The 15,522-nt window shown below is 30.0% G+C and overlaps 6 protein-coding genes and 1 non-coding gene across 7 annotated transcripts; 6 read left to right on the forward strand and 1 right to left on the reverse strand.

The window, feature by feature from the left end:
• BX663DRAFT_527242 (uncharacterized protein) lies at positions 1-755 on the forward strand. The gene is made up of 2 exons (XM_051530012.1): positions 1-159; positions 215-755. The coding sequence occupies exon 2, from the start codon at positions 267-269 to the stop codon at positions 717-719; it is 453 nt and encodes a 150-aa protein (XP_051377681.1). The 5' UTR covers positions 1-159; positions 215-266; the 3' UTR covers positions 720-755.
• BX663DRAFT_527245 (uncharacterized protein) lies at positions 756-1,653 on the forward strand. The gene is made up of 3 exons (XM_051530013.1): positions 756-979; positions 1,029-1,394; positions 1,447-1,653. The coding sequence occupies exons 1-2, from the start codon at positions 797-799 to the stop codon at positions 1,218-1,220; spliced, it is 375 nt and encodes a 124-aa protein (XP_051377682.1). The 5' UTR covers positions 756-796; the 3' UTR covers positions 1,221-1,394; positions 1,447-1,653.
• Positions 1,654-1,758: 105 nt separating this feature from the next.
• BX663DRAFT_527251 (WD40-repeat-containing domain protein) lies at positions 1,759-3,145 on the forward strand. Its single transcript, XM_051530014.1, has 4 exons — positions 1,759-2,107; positions 2,164-2,330; positions 2,384-2,721; positions 2,792-3,145. Exons 1-4 carry the CDS (start codon positions 1,786-1,788, stop codon positions 2,964-2,966), a joined length of 1,002 nt encoding a protein of 333 aa, XP_051377683.1. The 5' UTR covers positions 1,759-1,785; the 3' UTR covers positions 2,967-3,145.
• A 2,158-nt stretch (positions 3,146-5,303) lies between these two features.
• Positions 5,304-5,376, forward strand: BX663DRAFT_t145. Its single transcript has one exon. It is a non-coding gene; the product is annotated as a tRNA-Lys (tRNA).
• Positions 5,377-7,879: 2,503 nt separating this feature from the next.
• BX663DRAFT_527252 (uncharacterized protein) lies at positions 7,880-8,972 on the forward strand. Its single transcript, XM_051530015.1, has one exon. It carries the CDS (start codon positions 7,971-7,973, stop codon positions 8,934-8,936), a length of 966 nt encoding a protein of 321 aa, XP_051377684.1. The 5' UTR covers positions 7,880-7,970; the 3' UTR covers positions 8,937-8,972.
• A 124-nt stretch (positions 8,973-9,096) lies between these two features.
• BX663DRAFT_527257 (uncharacterized protein) lies at positions 9,097-11,563 on the forward strand. The gene is made up of 7 exons (XM_051530016.1): positions 9,097-9,557; positions 9,656-9,867; positions 9,966-10,149; positions 10,244-10,303; positions 10,359-11,026; positions 11,133-11,525; positions 11,547-11,563. The coding sequence occupies exons 1-6, from the start codon at positions 9,140-9,142 to the stop codon at positions 11,433-11,435; spliced, it is 1,845 nt and encodes a 614-aa protein (XP_051377685.1). The 5' UTR covers positions 9,097-9,139; the 3' UTR covers positions 11,436-11,525; positions 11,547-11,563.
• Positions 11,548-15,462, reverse strand: BX663DRAFT_527260 (Metalloenzyme, LuxS/M16 peptidase-like protein). The gene is made up of 8 exons (XM_051530017.1): positions 15,406-15,462; positions 15,056-15,320; positions 14,499-14,982; positions 14,315-14,427; positions 14,164-14,253; positions 13,938-14,103; positions 13,483-13,871; positions 11,548-13,407 (listed from the first exon to the last, which is right to left on the reverse strand). Exons 2-8 carry the CDS (start codon positions 15,269-15,271, stop codon positions 11,599-11,601), a joined length of 3,267 nt encoding a protein of 1,088 aa, XP_051377686.1. The 5' UTR covers positions 15,272-15,320; positions 15,406-15,462; the 3' UTR covers positions 11,548-11,598.
• Positions 15,463-15,522: the final 60 nt, after the last annotated feature.

Consider the following 15,522-nt stretch of genomic DNA (forward strand, 5'->3'; position numbering starts at 1 on the left):
AATAGAGAAGAGGAAGCAGAATTCTTGGATGAAGAAGGTATGAGGAAATATCAATAAAAAAAAAAAAATAAAGAGCTCCATTTAACAGAAGAATTAGAACAAGAAAAACTAATTCAGGAGCTTCGAGAACAAAACGATTCAGCAAATTTAAAAATTCAGGTATACATCATAAATTATATTAATAATGTACTTGTATACTTATAACTGTAATTAGGTTGGATTAATATTTATTGGTTGCATGTTATCCATATTGTAAATCACACCTAATGTGCCATCTTTTCAAATATAATAACATGGTTTATAATAGGTTTTTTATTTTATTATTTCAAAAAGGTTTACCAATAATTATACCAATATCACGATTATATCAGCCAACAGAATTAGTTATAAACTCACCTAAACTTGCAATTATTACGAGTGTTTTATCTATTTTTATGTCTATCTTTACATTGGTTTTATCGTCAAGAATTCAACTCTGTTCACAGCAGATCAGTAAAATTAAGGAAAAAATACCCTTAAAATATACAGTCATAGTAACTGTTTTAACTGGATCTATAGCACCTATTATGTCCCTTGATACCACTTTAATTGAATTTATATTTTGGTCAATACCATTCATGTTGAGTATTATGTATTATATATCCTTCTATATGATAAATCAAGTGTATGAAGGCCTTGACGAATTAGAAGGCTCTAAATACAAATATAAAGGTGCTTAAAAAAAAAAAATTGAAGTAGCTTAGTGACAATAAAATGGTCTTCTTTATTTTTTGTATTTGATTTTTTTTTTAATAATATGTCTATATTGGAAAACAACAAGAGAAGTGTATGTTATCGTTGTAGGAAAGCAGGAACAGTGTACAGCCCTCTAATTAGCTGTAATTACTGTACTTTATTTTGGCATCTCGATTGTCTTATTCAGCCAATGTCAAATATACCTGAAGATTGGAAATGTCCACGCCACCAAGAACGATCTCATGTAATTTTGAAATTAATAATAGTATTTATAAATATTAACTTTTTAATAGACAAGAAAACATAAAAAGAAGACCCTTAATGGTAATATAGTGAAAATTGTGCAGCAAGAGGATAATATGTCATTTCATGAAGCAAATGATATTGTAAAATATGGTAGTGTTATATATTCTCTACCAACCTCCTCAATAGAAAATGATTTTTTGAATTACGCTAGAAAGTTTGTATTGTACAATAATCTTTAGGATCGAGATTATCATTATAACATTTCAAAATGTAATAGATGTCGAAAACATATAGCAATTAAGAGTAGCAAAGATCAATATGATACAAAAGTAGAGCAAGCAAGAGAATGGTTAGATAATGTGACATCTTTTCAATTCCATGATGGAATTCAAATGCTTTTAGATGCAGCTAATGTATATAGTAGTAATTCACATTTATTTTATTATTAATCCTTTCCTTTATTAGTATGATACACATCAATCATCCTATATTAATGATAAGATATCATTAGAATTAAGTGAAGAAGAGTATAAGAAGCTTGAAATAGTTGAACAATTAATTAGACTTAAAGGTGAAGAGAAGCTCTTAAAAGAATTATATTACTCGTATGAATAGTCTATCTATTATCAATGTTAATAATAAAACTAGCAAATGAGTAAAAGAGATATTTTACAATCTTCTCGTTATAATATTAGATATTATTTCATCCTTCATAATATGACAAAAAAAATAAAATAAAGGGCATTTATATTCAGCTTTCAAATTTTTTCTTTTTTTTTTTTCCCAACTTTATGGTATTAAATCATGGCAGCTCCAATTGATGTCCAAGTTTGCACAACAATTCTTCCACCTTTTCAATTAATAAAAGGGATCGATCTCGGATACAATGATGATTATGTTTTTGATGTAACAGCTAACTCTCAATACGCAATTACTTCTGCTTCTGATAATTTTGTTCGACTTTACGATCTTAGTACATTGCAGTTATCACATACTATTCCTGCACATAATGAACGAATTTCCAAAATGAAATTGAAAAGCGATCAATATCTATTTACTGTCAGTGAGGATTCTACTTTAAAACGTTGGGATTTAAGAACAAATAATGCAGTACAAACATTTAAATGTATGCTGTTGTTTAGTTAATCTGAAATCACTAAACTAATGACTTTGTATATGTAGATAATAAGCCCTTGACAGCTTTTGATATTAATTGCAATGACTCGATGGCTATTGTTGGCACAGAATTTTCAACAAATAGTCAATCGGCCGATCTTGTTTTTTATGATGCACGAAACACTTCTGTGCTTCATGTGTTTAACGAATCACATGGTGATGATATTACAGAAGTAAGTATTTGTAAAATAAGCTTTTTTTTTCATTTATTCTTAAAATTTTATAGATCCAATGTCACCCTTTATCACCTGCACAATTTATATCATGTTCAACTGATGGTATACTTAACAACTATGATGTCACGGATTTCGATGAAGAAGAAGCCATGATTTCAGCTATCAATTCAGGATCTTCAGTAAATAAAGCGGGATATTTTGGACCTAATGCAGAATATTTATATTGTTTAACTCATATTGAAACTTTTTCACTTCATACATCAGAGGGTGATGTTATCTGTGATTTTGGAGATGTTAGAGGCATAAATGTTACAGAAGTCGATTATGCTATTGACTGTAATTATGATCCAATTAATCAACGTTTTTACTTAATTACAGGAAACAACACGTTAGTATATCAATAATGGCTGATTCTAAAAAGAAGAAGAAAAAGAAAACTAATTACTTTCTGGATTTAGTGGTACAGTTGATTTTTTTCATGTTAACATTGGACAGCTTCAGCACTGTCAGCAGTTAAAAATGAGTGGTGGACACACGGATGTTGTGCGTTCATTATATTGGAATCATCCAACCCAAAGTATTCTAACAGGTGGTGAGGACGGTAGATTATGTGCCTGGCAGGGCCAAATTTAATTCTATATGTACATTCCAGCAATTAAAAAGACTTAGAATAATTCGGAATAGGATATACATGTTACTTTAATTAAAGTAGAAAGGGTTGAAATAATTATCATAATATATATAGCATCACTAACTTTAAAAATACATTGTAAGATATATTGTATAAATAAAATTAACTGTTTCAATGAAACAATAAATACATGTAATTACGCAGCCGTAGATTTTTTTTTTTTTTTTTTTTACCATATATTTTAATGACCCAGCTTTTATTATGAATAATACAAGAAAACATTAAAGTTAATAGGTTTATAATGCCTTAATATTCATGTATATTCAATAAATAAACCAATAATTTTGAAAATTAGTCTTATTTATTTATGTTTTTAAAGTAAAATACAATATTATTTTAAATATGGATGGAATTGAACAGACTTGCTCTGTTTACTGATACCTAGATTAAATCAGTTAAATTAAGTATAAAAATTTTGTGCAAATCTGAATATTGATACCTAGTTTAGTCACCTTTTGTTCAATGTATTTGTTACATTTAGCTGCATTTTCTATATACTTACCTGATATATAATTCTACTGTTGCTTTATTATACTAAATATCAATTGCTCCCTGCTACAATTCCTTTATATTGCTAAATATCATAATACAGCAGCACGCTTGTATTTTAAATGAAACTAGGCTTTTTAATTGGGTTAAAATCTGGTAGATAGCATTACTTATTATGGTTGTAAGATTTGTAACTTAATTCATAATAGAACATAAAGTGCACTTCTATGATAATTCTGTCTATACACGTGTTAAGTGTATTTACCCTTGTATAAAAAACATAATTAATAACCTCGTACATCCAAAAAGATATCTTCTATTATTGTTCTGCTGAATATAAATGTATAAGAACAACTTTATAAGTTAAACTAAGGTAAACTAAGTGTGATCGTATGATTTAAAGAAGAAAAGGAAGAAGAAAGAGAGCAAAAAAGAAGTATAGTTTGAGGCTTGTTTATTGAATGTAAAAAGAATGATATAAAGACTATTTCGTGTCTACACCAATTGCTTGTATTTTTACTAATGAATCCTGAATCAAAGAAATTAAAAATAGCTATCAAAGAACATGAGTCATGAAACAGTGTTAGTATTCAGATATATACGTCTTGTTGATTCAAGCTACTGATTTATATATATTATATATTGGGCGTTATAATGACCTGATTAAGTTTTAATTATAAAATTTATTGTTTGATCTGAGTATATGTTCCTGATATTTTTTATATTTTATTGTATTGGATCAAAAATGACCTGAATCCTTTATCAAGGTTATAAAAATAAATATTTAGAAATAATACAATATTTTATTTATTTAACATATTTAGTTGATTAACTGTCAATAGGGTTTATATTATATTATTTACAAGATATTATATACAGTAAGATATGATATCTTTTATTATATAATCAGGCTTATTGTTTATCCTGTATTATGTAATCCATCTTTTCTATTATTGTTTATGCTTATTTTATAACACTAAGAATAACGCAAGTATGCGTAATAATTGATTTCACTCTAAGTTCATGTATTTGTTATAAAATTAAATATACAAAAGACATGGATATATTTATAATAATTTTTGATATCATAATAATTAAATCGACCTTTTTTTTTTCTATAATTATATTATCAAATACAATTTGTAATATTTTTATTCTTATTATTATTTATCATCCTTATTTACAAAAGATATAAATACTTTAGTATTATTTACCTTTATTTTGTATTAATTCTTATAATTAAATCTTAACTTGTCTTTACCTTAATAAAATTTATTATCAAGTCTCAATGTACTTCCTTCATATCTTTTTATTCTATTTCATATATTTCTTATTTTATTTTACCTGTAGACTACAACAGAAATCATTTGCGATGTTCCTTTGTGTACAAAATTTATCTTTTTACACCACTGGACAAAACTAATATACTTGTGGTGCCTTTTTTTTTAAGCTAAATCTTGATTTCATCCCTGTTGCTCTCAATGTTATACATGAAACTTATAAAACAACAAAGAAGATTATCTTGTTGTAAAATAAGCCTTACGTTATTCTTCACCTCCTTTCTTTAATAAGCTAATGTCCTTAGCCAACAATATTCAACAAAATAATTTACAAGGGCAATCCTAATATCAAAATTATAACTCGAGATACAAGCTAAATTTTTCTGATAAAAAAAAATTATATAAAATATAGAAGGAAGTTTAAAGACAGACAAATAAAGAGATATTATTGGCCAGATCACGTGATTATTGAATTCTATATATGGGCTATTGTGTAACAATACAACAAGAGCCTAGCTAGCTCAATCGGTAGAGCGTGAGACTCTTAATCTCAAGGTTGGGGGTTCGACCCCCCCGTTGGGCTTCATTTTTTTCTTAATTTTTTACGCGTTGGCTGTCGTTCTTTTCATCTCGAGACAGTTTAGCTTCAATTAATTATTATTCTTCGTAATAGTGAACATAGTATGGGTTAACAAAAATGAACGTCGAAATTTCAATTTTTTTTTAATTTTTTTTATATACATTTGTAGCCGCGAGATTCAATTGCAGTTGCAATTAGCTTAGATATGTGAATAGGAGCCAGATAATGTCCTTTCATCTCAGGACACTTGTCCATCTCGTCGAGGATATCTTCAATGAAGTTCAGATAATAGTTAGTTACCCTGCCTCTTGGTTGAGTTTTGGCCCCTCCTAACAGCTTTCATCTTCAGCAATATCCATAGGATCATTTCCATTCTCATCCACGACTCTTCCCTGCCCATCCTCAAAATAAAAAGAGTAACTCATTGCAAAAGTAGATTAAGAAAAAACAGTGTTGTATCTTATACGACATTTTTTTTCCCCCTGAAAAGTGCGATACCATTTTGGGAAAAGATGTATAGATATTAATATTAAATATTCATCATATACATCATCCTATTAATATTAAGTAGTAGTAATATTTTAACATCAGACGTGAAGCATGACATGGATACAATATCTTTTGTACAAAGTAAAAGAATTATAAAAGAAATATGTCAGAACTATTATACAGAATTAAAATAGGTCTAACAATCAATTATTTGATTGTATAATGAAGAGTGCTTTCCTTTTAACATAAATAAAAATCTACATCTTATTAATTTCACATTTTTTGAAGCTGAACATTGGCAAAGATTTTGTAAATAACCTAGAAGAACACTATCACAAGCTTCTTTAGCAATTCGCCTTGATAACATATCACCTTCTAAGAGCTTTTATCTCTTCAATTTGCTTTTGAAAGTGTGCCCAAAATTATTCAAATAAGTATGATGAAAGTGATAAATGCAACCATAGCCACGCCTTACAACAAGTCTTTCTATACTCTTCGATTTATTTCATGCTTATTTGTGTTAAGAGTTGAAAATTACACAAAAGATATGCAATTCATGTTTGACCTACTTTTGAGCTTTGTGCACGTATTAATTTAAGAAAGCTATGGCTCTGAGGAAAGGTATATTCAGATATACAAATTATAAAGGCTTTTTTATTTTTATTTTCATTTTTTTTACTCGTTCTTTACAATACTAATAGATGAAAATGTATCCAAAAATATTTTCGTGGCAAATGTACAATAGGATTATATAATATACACTGTACCTAGCTTTATTTTGAAGATGTACCGACTTGACTAAAAAAGAAAAAAAAAAAAGAAAAAAAAGAAAAGAAGCCCTTATTTATTTAAAGGAAAAAACAAGTATTCAAAATAATAAAGCGAAAATCAAATCTATTCCAAATTTTAAATATACAAACGGAAAATGGCTCACATTTATGGAAGATGATAATTATAATGACTAGTAATTTATGATTTTATTCTATGTACCTTATTTTCTTTTTCGAAAGAAAAAACAAATTTAATGTCTCAGAGGACCACTTCAGGATTTTGTTATATAAACGTTTAATAAGAAGGTCAGTATGATATTCTTTGAGTCACTTATTGCTTCTCATCAAGATGTAGAATTTTAAACATCGAGAAGTTACTTTTCTTCTTTATCCTCTTTATAAAATTTTGTATAATACTAAGCTGTTCTCACAACACTACCAACATCTAACTCTACTTGTTTTGTTGTTATTTTATGTTGTATGATGATATCGAGCAATTTTTTTTTTTTGAACCTGAGTTAAGTTCTATGAGTAATAAGAGTTCCTTCTAATAATCATAAGCTATTTTAAGCGATCTTTGATAATTGGACTTATCGACTTTATGATTCATATCTAGTTTCTAAACATGATATGGGCTTATAAAAATCGGTTGGTTATGTTTTTGATTTCTTCAAGGTCAAATTTAGGAATTTTATTTGTAGAGAATTAAAGCAATAAATGACTTTATAGGATACATTTATTCATTATTCAATTTGATTTAACAATTTTAAAATAAAAAACAAATAGAAAGCTTGCTAATGTGCAATTAATATGCAAGGCTAAAACAAATTGTACGAAAGAAAAATAAATAAAATAAGAATACTGAAGTGTAGAAAAAAATAAAATCTGATACACAAGTTTATTAGAAAAAAAAAAAAAAACTGAATGAAATAAAAATATTACTACAAACACATTAGATATAATAACATATCCATTCTCTTCACTTTCCTCCTTTTCTTTTTTTTTTCTTTCTTTCATACTTTCGCCTTGGGTTCAAAAAAAAAAAAAAAGGGTTCTTTATATACCTTATACATTATTGAGCTGGTTTGGACAAATTTTGGTAAATAAAACACCCGCACTCAATTTGGACATATAATTTTTCTTTTTTTAAAAGAAAAAAAAAAAAAATGGAAAAATTAAGACTGTCTTTAAAATAAATATATAAATTTCCCTGGTTTCTATTTTTTAAATAAATACCTAATTTAGAATTTTTGATTTACTATTTTTTTTTTTCTTTTTTCCTATTTCCCTATTTTTTTTTTTTTCTTTTTCTTATATATAACTAGAAATAATAATAAAATGGTTCATAATACAATTGAAGTTTTTCTTCAACCACCTTCACCTACTATGAATAATGCATGCAAGTTGCCTCCTGTCAAATCTTTACTTCCTTTAGACGATGATCAACAACAACAACAATCACTTCCGAGTATTCGTTTAACAGACGATGACCCTATTATCAATAGAAAAGAGACTAGTAACAGTTCTAATAATAAATTAGATACTATCGAACCTACCTTTAATTCATTATCTATTTCTACTTCACCTTATCAAAGTCCTTTAATGTCCTTTTCTTCTCCTTCATCAGCTACTTCTTCAATAAGTGGTTCCCCATTAATATCGCCTTTACAGGATAGTCCCTTCTTATTACCACCACCTGATACAAGTTCATTAAGACGCTGTCGTTCAATATCTAATGCTTCAAATACATCTTCACCTATTACTTCACCTTACACACATTTTACATTTCGTTCTCTCTCAGAGCCACCTACTCTCGATTTACCACCAACTATAACAGACGACGATGATGAAGAAGAAGTGAATAAAAATAATAGTTTAGTAATAACAACAACACAAAGTGAAGATAATTATCATCCTATTTTTGGACCTAAAAGAAAGCGAGGAAGACCACCGAATGCGACTCGACCCGAAGTTCAAGGTGATAGCAATTGGACCTTTGTGAAGCCAACAGTTTGGGATGTTAAACATCAACAACCAAACCCAATTCAAAGAGAACACAACAATAATAATAATACCCCTTCTTACAGAAAACCGGAAAATACCACAGTAATGACTAATAATCTAAATACCTTCATGACAACGAATATGGATATGGCCTTAAGTATACCCAAAAAGAAACGAGGTCGTAAACCAAAGAAACAATTAGTAGGTAATTCATGTTTCGTTTGGCGTGATTTAACTGCACCACGTGGAGCTAATAAGAAAACATTATTACTATCAAAAAATGAAAAGCAAAAAGGATAAATATAATATGTATTTAAAGGAAAAAAAAATGACTCCTTTTTTTTTTTTTTTTTTTTTTTTTTTTTTTTTGCGAATGGCCTTAATTTATTTTATGCATAAAATAAATAAACAATGATTGACAAAACTATTTATATAAGATTGTACTATATTATTATTACTCCTTTCTTCTTCTTCTTCTTTTTTTTTTCCCTTGTTAATTAAAAATGTTATCTCTCAATAAACATTTACTAAAAACCTATCGTTCTCTTCATTCAAGAATACGAAAGACTTCAAGATATTATCATTGCAATGAGCATCAACATACTGATCCTCGAGGGGATAAAACAGTTCATGTGATGCACTCTCGAGGTGTTAACCTACTACACGATCCTTTATTATCCAAAGGTACAGCCTTTAGTATTGCTGAAAGAGAACGTCTTTCGATTCGTGGTCTTGTTCCACCTCGTTGTCAAGAGATGGATAGACAACTCTTGCGCGTCAAACGTAACCTTGATTCATGTGAGACTCCTCTTTCAAAATTTGTCTTTTTAGCTGCTTTACATGACCGTAATGAGACACTTTATTATAAACTTCTTATGGAGAATTTGGAAGAATTAGCTGGTATCATTTATACTCCCACAGGTAATCTTTGTATCTTGTATTTTTGATATATAAAATTTCATTCTGAAAACCTATTATTATTATTATTATTATTATTATTATTATGTCAAAAAAAAAAGTCGGCTTAGCGAGTCAAATGTCACATTCAATTTACCGTCGTTCAAGAGGTATGTACTTTTCAAGTCAAGATCGTGGTCAAATGTCTGCTATGGTCTATAACTGGCCACATGATGAAGTAGATGTAATTGTTGTTACAGATGGTTCAAGAGTACTTGGCTTAGGTGATTTAGGAGCCAATGGTATGCAAATTCCTATTGGAAAATTAAGTTTAGTAAGGAGAAAGAAAGAAAGAAAAAAAAATAGTTTTTTTTTGCAGATCCATTCTTATAATATATATATTTATATACATACAAATACATCTATCTATAGTACGTTGCTGCTGGTGGTATTCGACCTAGAGCTGTATTGCCTGTTGTTTTAGATGTTGGTACAAATAATCAAACTCTTTTAAATGATCCTCTTTATCTTGGAATGGGACATCCAAGGTTAGAAGGGGATGAGTACTATTCTTTTGTAGATGAGTGGATTACTGCTATTTTGAGTAGATGGCCAAGTAAGTAAAGAGAACGTTTTTAACTTTTGTTTCTCTCAACTGATGTCTTTTTTTTTTTTTTTTTTTTTTTTTTTTTTTTTTTTTACAAATATAGATACATTAATTCAATTTGAAGATTTCAAATATCCTCATGCATATAATATATTAGCTAAATGTAACATGAAAATAATAATAGTGCTTTAATTATTTAATAACGGCTATGAATATAGATAGAGATCGTGTAACATGCTTTAATGACGATATTCAGTCCACGTCTTCAATTGCATTAGCTGGTATTTTAGCTTCATTGAAGGCGAGAGGACTTGCACAAGAAGATTTAATTCATGAACGTATTGTGTGTGTCGGAGCAGGATCGGCAGGAATAGGAGTATGTGAAGGTATCATTGACTGTATGGTCGCTCAAGAGCATGTAAAGAGTCGAGAGGAAGCCTATTCAAAGATTTTCGTCCTAGATCAATATGGTCTTTTAGGTAACCCTACTTTACCCCCTAATAATAATAGTAGTGTCAAGTTGCCAACGACAAGGCAAACAAAATTAGATGACTTACAATATTGTTATGTTAAACATCATCTGAAAGATCAAATGTGTTTAGAGGATGTCATCAGACAGGTAAAGCCCACCGTTTTATTGGGTTTGACTGGCACTCAAGGTGTCTTTACCGAAAATGCCATTCGTGAGATGGCGATACATCATGAAAGGCCCGTCATTTTCCCTTTAAGTAATCCCGATACTCATGCTGAATGTACAGCAGAAGAAGCGTTCAAGTGGACTGATGGTAGAGCTATCTTTGCTTCTGGAAGTCCCTTTAAGGATGTTCAATTACCCAATGGTAAAATTTGTAGAACAAACCAATGCAATAATTCATATAGCTTCCCTGTAACGTATACATATACATATATGTGTATGTCATGTATATAAATATATTTATGATTTTTTTTTTTTAATTATATATATACAAAATATATATATATACATTTATAAGGGTATCGGATTAGGTATTACAGTGTCAAGAGCAAATCGAGTGACAAATACTATGTTTTTAGAAACTGCACGTACAATCGCTAATATGGCTACATTAGAACAGTTAAAAGATGGCATCCTCTTCCCAGGTGTAAGCCAACTGAGAGAGGTTGCTTTAAATGTAGGTACAAAAGTTTGCGACGTTGCATTTCAAGAGGGTGTAGCCACTGCAGTGCTAGAAGAAGGCGAAATTCTCAGTGATATAGTTAGAAATTCTGCTTATCAACCAGAATATGTTCCACTTGTTTATAGTTCTCGTCGCTGAATATCTTTAATCATAGTATATATTTATATACATGTATATGCTAATCACATTTTGTTTCGATAAAAAAAATAAAAAAAAAAAATAAAAAAAAAAAAATAAAAAAATTATAAAATATAATTAAAATCGTTGTTTTTTTTTTCCTTTAAAAAACTCTGATTATATTTTAAAAATGAATTAAAGGAACAGCAGCAGGACTTAATTCCATGTTGCTCTTGAATTCAATCACGTTAGTAATGATAGTGTTATTTGGAGGAAGCTGACTATGATCTCTTGTGACTGTACTTGTGGAGGGGGAAACCTTTGGAACTTCACCATTGACCATTGATAATCTACGTGCCACTCTTTGATTATCAACGGCTACAAAGGAACCATCTGCCATATCTGTTTCACGCATAGCCACAACCAATTTAGCTATGAGTGACTCAATCTCAACTTCATCCGCTTTACTTTCATCAGCAAGTAAAGTACGCAAGTTGGCCTCAATGCTTGCTTCACCTGCATCACCTTGCTCAACAGCAGCTCGAATATCATCAATACTAAGTCGAGTAACACCCTGTGACACTAAACAAGTATGTAATGATTCAATATTGACCTTAAACTTGGGCTTGGATGGGGGTGCCTTTTGAGATTGAATATGAACTGACAATTTACGAACTGAAGGCGATTGTGGGTCAACATAATCTGTCATAAATTCCAACAATGCCTCCTTTTTAATTGATCTTAACTCTTTAATATCCTTCTCTATTTGATCAAATTCATAATAGCCTGAATGAATATGTGTCCAGTATTTACCACCTTCTTGTCCTAAATTCTTATTCTTTTCAAGTTTCTTGGCAATCAATGATTGTATCTGAGCCTCGTATTCTTCAGATGTCATATTTTCAATCAATGTTCTAAGTTTCAATAAGAACTCTTCAATTCGGTTCTCAAGGTAGATCGTATCACGTTCACTTTGGAGGATAAATCTTAGGCCCATAGATCCTGTTTGTTTACGAACACCACTAAAGACAAGATAGCCCAACTGTTCTTTTGTACGAAGTTGATCGAAACAGGGCTCCTGTGCGATTTGAGCTAATAGGCTTAATTTGGCTCGAAGCTCGATCTGAGTCACGTTGCCGACTTGAATAAGGTACTCAATACCTGAATTAACATTGTTAGGATCTTCTACATCACGTTTGTAGACCCATTTAGATCCTTTAGGTAATATAAGGCTATGATGATTGATTAATTGACCAGGTAATAAAGACTTTGGCTGAAGAGTGTCGATCACTCCGTTAAGCATCTTTGAAGCGTCTTCTTTGAAAAAATTACCATGAACAAGTGATTCAATCTGTAATTGTGACAAAAGTGTAGGGTAAAATTGTTGAATGTCATCAGCTGTAATATGATCTAGTTCAGCCAATTTCTCAGCGTTCGTCCACATCTTATCTTGTGTGAGATAAGAGAGGTAATAGAGAGCGTGTTGGTAAGGTGGTTCTAGTGCAAAATTTTTGTAGGAACGTCGAAGTTGGTCTTTAAGTAATTTAAATCTTTCAGGATCCACTGTAAGATGACGCATCCTTTGAATCACTTTTTCGAGTAAAACAGGAAGTTTATCGTTGTATCCGCTCATGGCCAACAACATACCTTCCAATTGGTTCTCAATGTTGTAAGAGAGGCCTGCTACTTCTGCATCATAGGCATATTCATTTAAGGAATCCTTCAATAAATCGGTATAAAGACGTGTTTTAACACAGTTAGTAGGTGTAGCGTAAGCTAAAGGTGACCTAAATAAGATCCAAACATTGGCTCGAGGAACCCAGAAGGTATCATCCTTCTTATGCCATAGTCGAAGTAAAGGTGAATTTTCAATTAAATCAGGTCTAGTAGCCGGACTTGGGACTTCCTTTTTGAATGTTTCAAAGTTAGAAGGAATAAAAGCATTTGGTGTAGGTAAAGCTAAAGCATCATTTGTACCAAGATTCTTTAAAGCCTAAATATATGTTGTATATCAGAATATATATATATATATGTATACATGTACATATTTTTTAAGCTATATAATTACCTCAATTAATGATTCATTAAAATCAGCGACAGTATATTCAGTACCATACCATTTTTCACGTTGAGTATACTCAATACCCTTTGGAGGAGTTTGGCTAGCTAACATAATACGAAAATTATCAGGTCTAATCCAATCAAGATTCTCTTTGATTAATTCAGGATTATATTCACGAATTAAACTAGGACCACTCAAGATATATGAAGAAGGATAACCATGTTGCATCAGTCCAGCTAAACGAGATGTATATTGTGATGGAGGATATTTTTCTTTAAATCGAAAAGCAAGTGAAGCAAGTGACTGAACTTCTTCAAAAATACGAGATTGAATACCTTCCTTCTTCAATAAATTAATATACATAAAGATAGTAAGTATGACATCCTGGTAATGAGCTGATTATTAAAAAAAAAATTAGTTCCTATTTTCCTCAAGATAATATGTATATAACTATATATTACCTAATCCTTCTTCTGTAAGATCAACACTAATACGCATAAATTCAAATCCAATACCTCCATGGATTGAGCCTACTTGAAGATAATTTGCCCATCCATTCTTTTTAAGTAATGACAAGATTGAACCACGACCTTCATGACCAATTAAATGAGAGAGGTATCTACCAGGCTAAAAAAGAATATTAAATTATAAAACCAAATATTATGTCTTATTCTATTTATCAAATACCTGAACAGCATACAAAGGACGTTGATCTGGGAAAGGGAAAGTCATTTCTAAAGAACGTACATCCTTAACAGGCTTCACAAATATTTGTTTCTATATACAAAGTTAATTATATGTATATATATAAAAGAATGCATTTAAATCCCATTATTACCATAAGTTCCTTTTCTGTAAGTGGGTGACCAGGAAAACTAGGTGGTTCAATATTTTTATTGCGAACATATTTAAACTTTTCAACTGCCCATTCAGTCAATTGATCAAGAGACTCTATCGAAAATATAGATAAATAGTTGATAAGTATAATATACGCATATAAAATAAAATAATAATAAACAAACCTCTTCCAAGAATACATAATTTCATGATATTGGCCGAATAATAAGAGTCATGAAACTTTAATAACTCTTGTCGAATATCTTTTCCATTCTTCTTTGGGTTTTCGTAAAGTGTTTCAAGATTTCCAGTACCAAAGTGACAATAAGGGTGATTTGGATTACAAAGTGATTTTTCCAATTGAAACATACGCCAACCATCTTGCTGTCTATTCTTCTTATGCTCTGAATCAACCGCCTTTAATTCCCTTTCTGTACAACTGTCCGAAAAAAGAGGACTGATAAAAAATTGAGCAAAACGATCCAAAGCGCCTTCAAGATACTCTTGACCAACTTCAAAGTAATAATTTGTATCTTCTACACCAGTAAAAGCATTTGAAAAACCAGAATGTTCTGAAAGATACTGATTATAATCGTTTTCTTTTGGGTATTTTTCTGTGCCCATAAATAAAAGATGCTCACAAAAATGAGCTAAGCCTTGCAAATCAGTCTATTAAAGTAAAAAAAAAAAAAAAAAGATAAGGTAATGTAATATAATATACAAATATATTCGTGTTCTTTACTGGATCACTAATATGTCCAACATGAACATCTAAGGCTGCACTTGATTTATCTGTATCTTTATCATGAACTAACAAAACTTCGAGATCATTGGTTGCAAGTTTTATAAGACGATAATCACGATCATCGTTGTCCGATTTCTCTAATTTCCGAGTATAAGTCCAATAATTACCGTTAGAAGCAAGCTCCCAATCTGAAAATGATGATTTTGTTCTCATTTGACTAAATGTTAAAATGGCCTTTTTACTATGGTTGTGTAAATATGAACTTCATATATAGTCAATAGAAAAAATAAAAGGAAAAGAAAGATTAGTTATGTTTATCCATATATGAATATATTCATTCCTATTACTTCTTACAAACGGTGAAAGGTAAAAGAACTAAATATTTTTATCATTTTTTTTTTTTTATTATCATTCGGAAAGACAAATAAATACAGAACATTAGCAGTATTTGATTTTCAATTCTG

This window comes from Cokeromyces recurvatus (genome assembly GCF_025118155.1).
Source record: "Cokeromyces recurvatus strain NRRL 2243 chromosome Unknown BX663scaffold_51, whole genome shotgun sequence".
NCBI classification, from domain to species: Eukaryota; Fungi; Mucoromycota; class Mucoromycetes; order Mucorales; family Mucoraceae; genus Cokeromyces; species Cokeromyces recurvatus.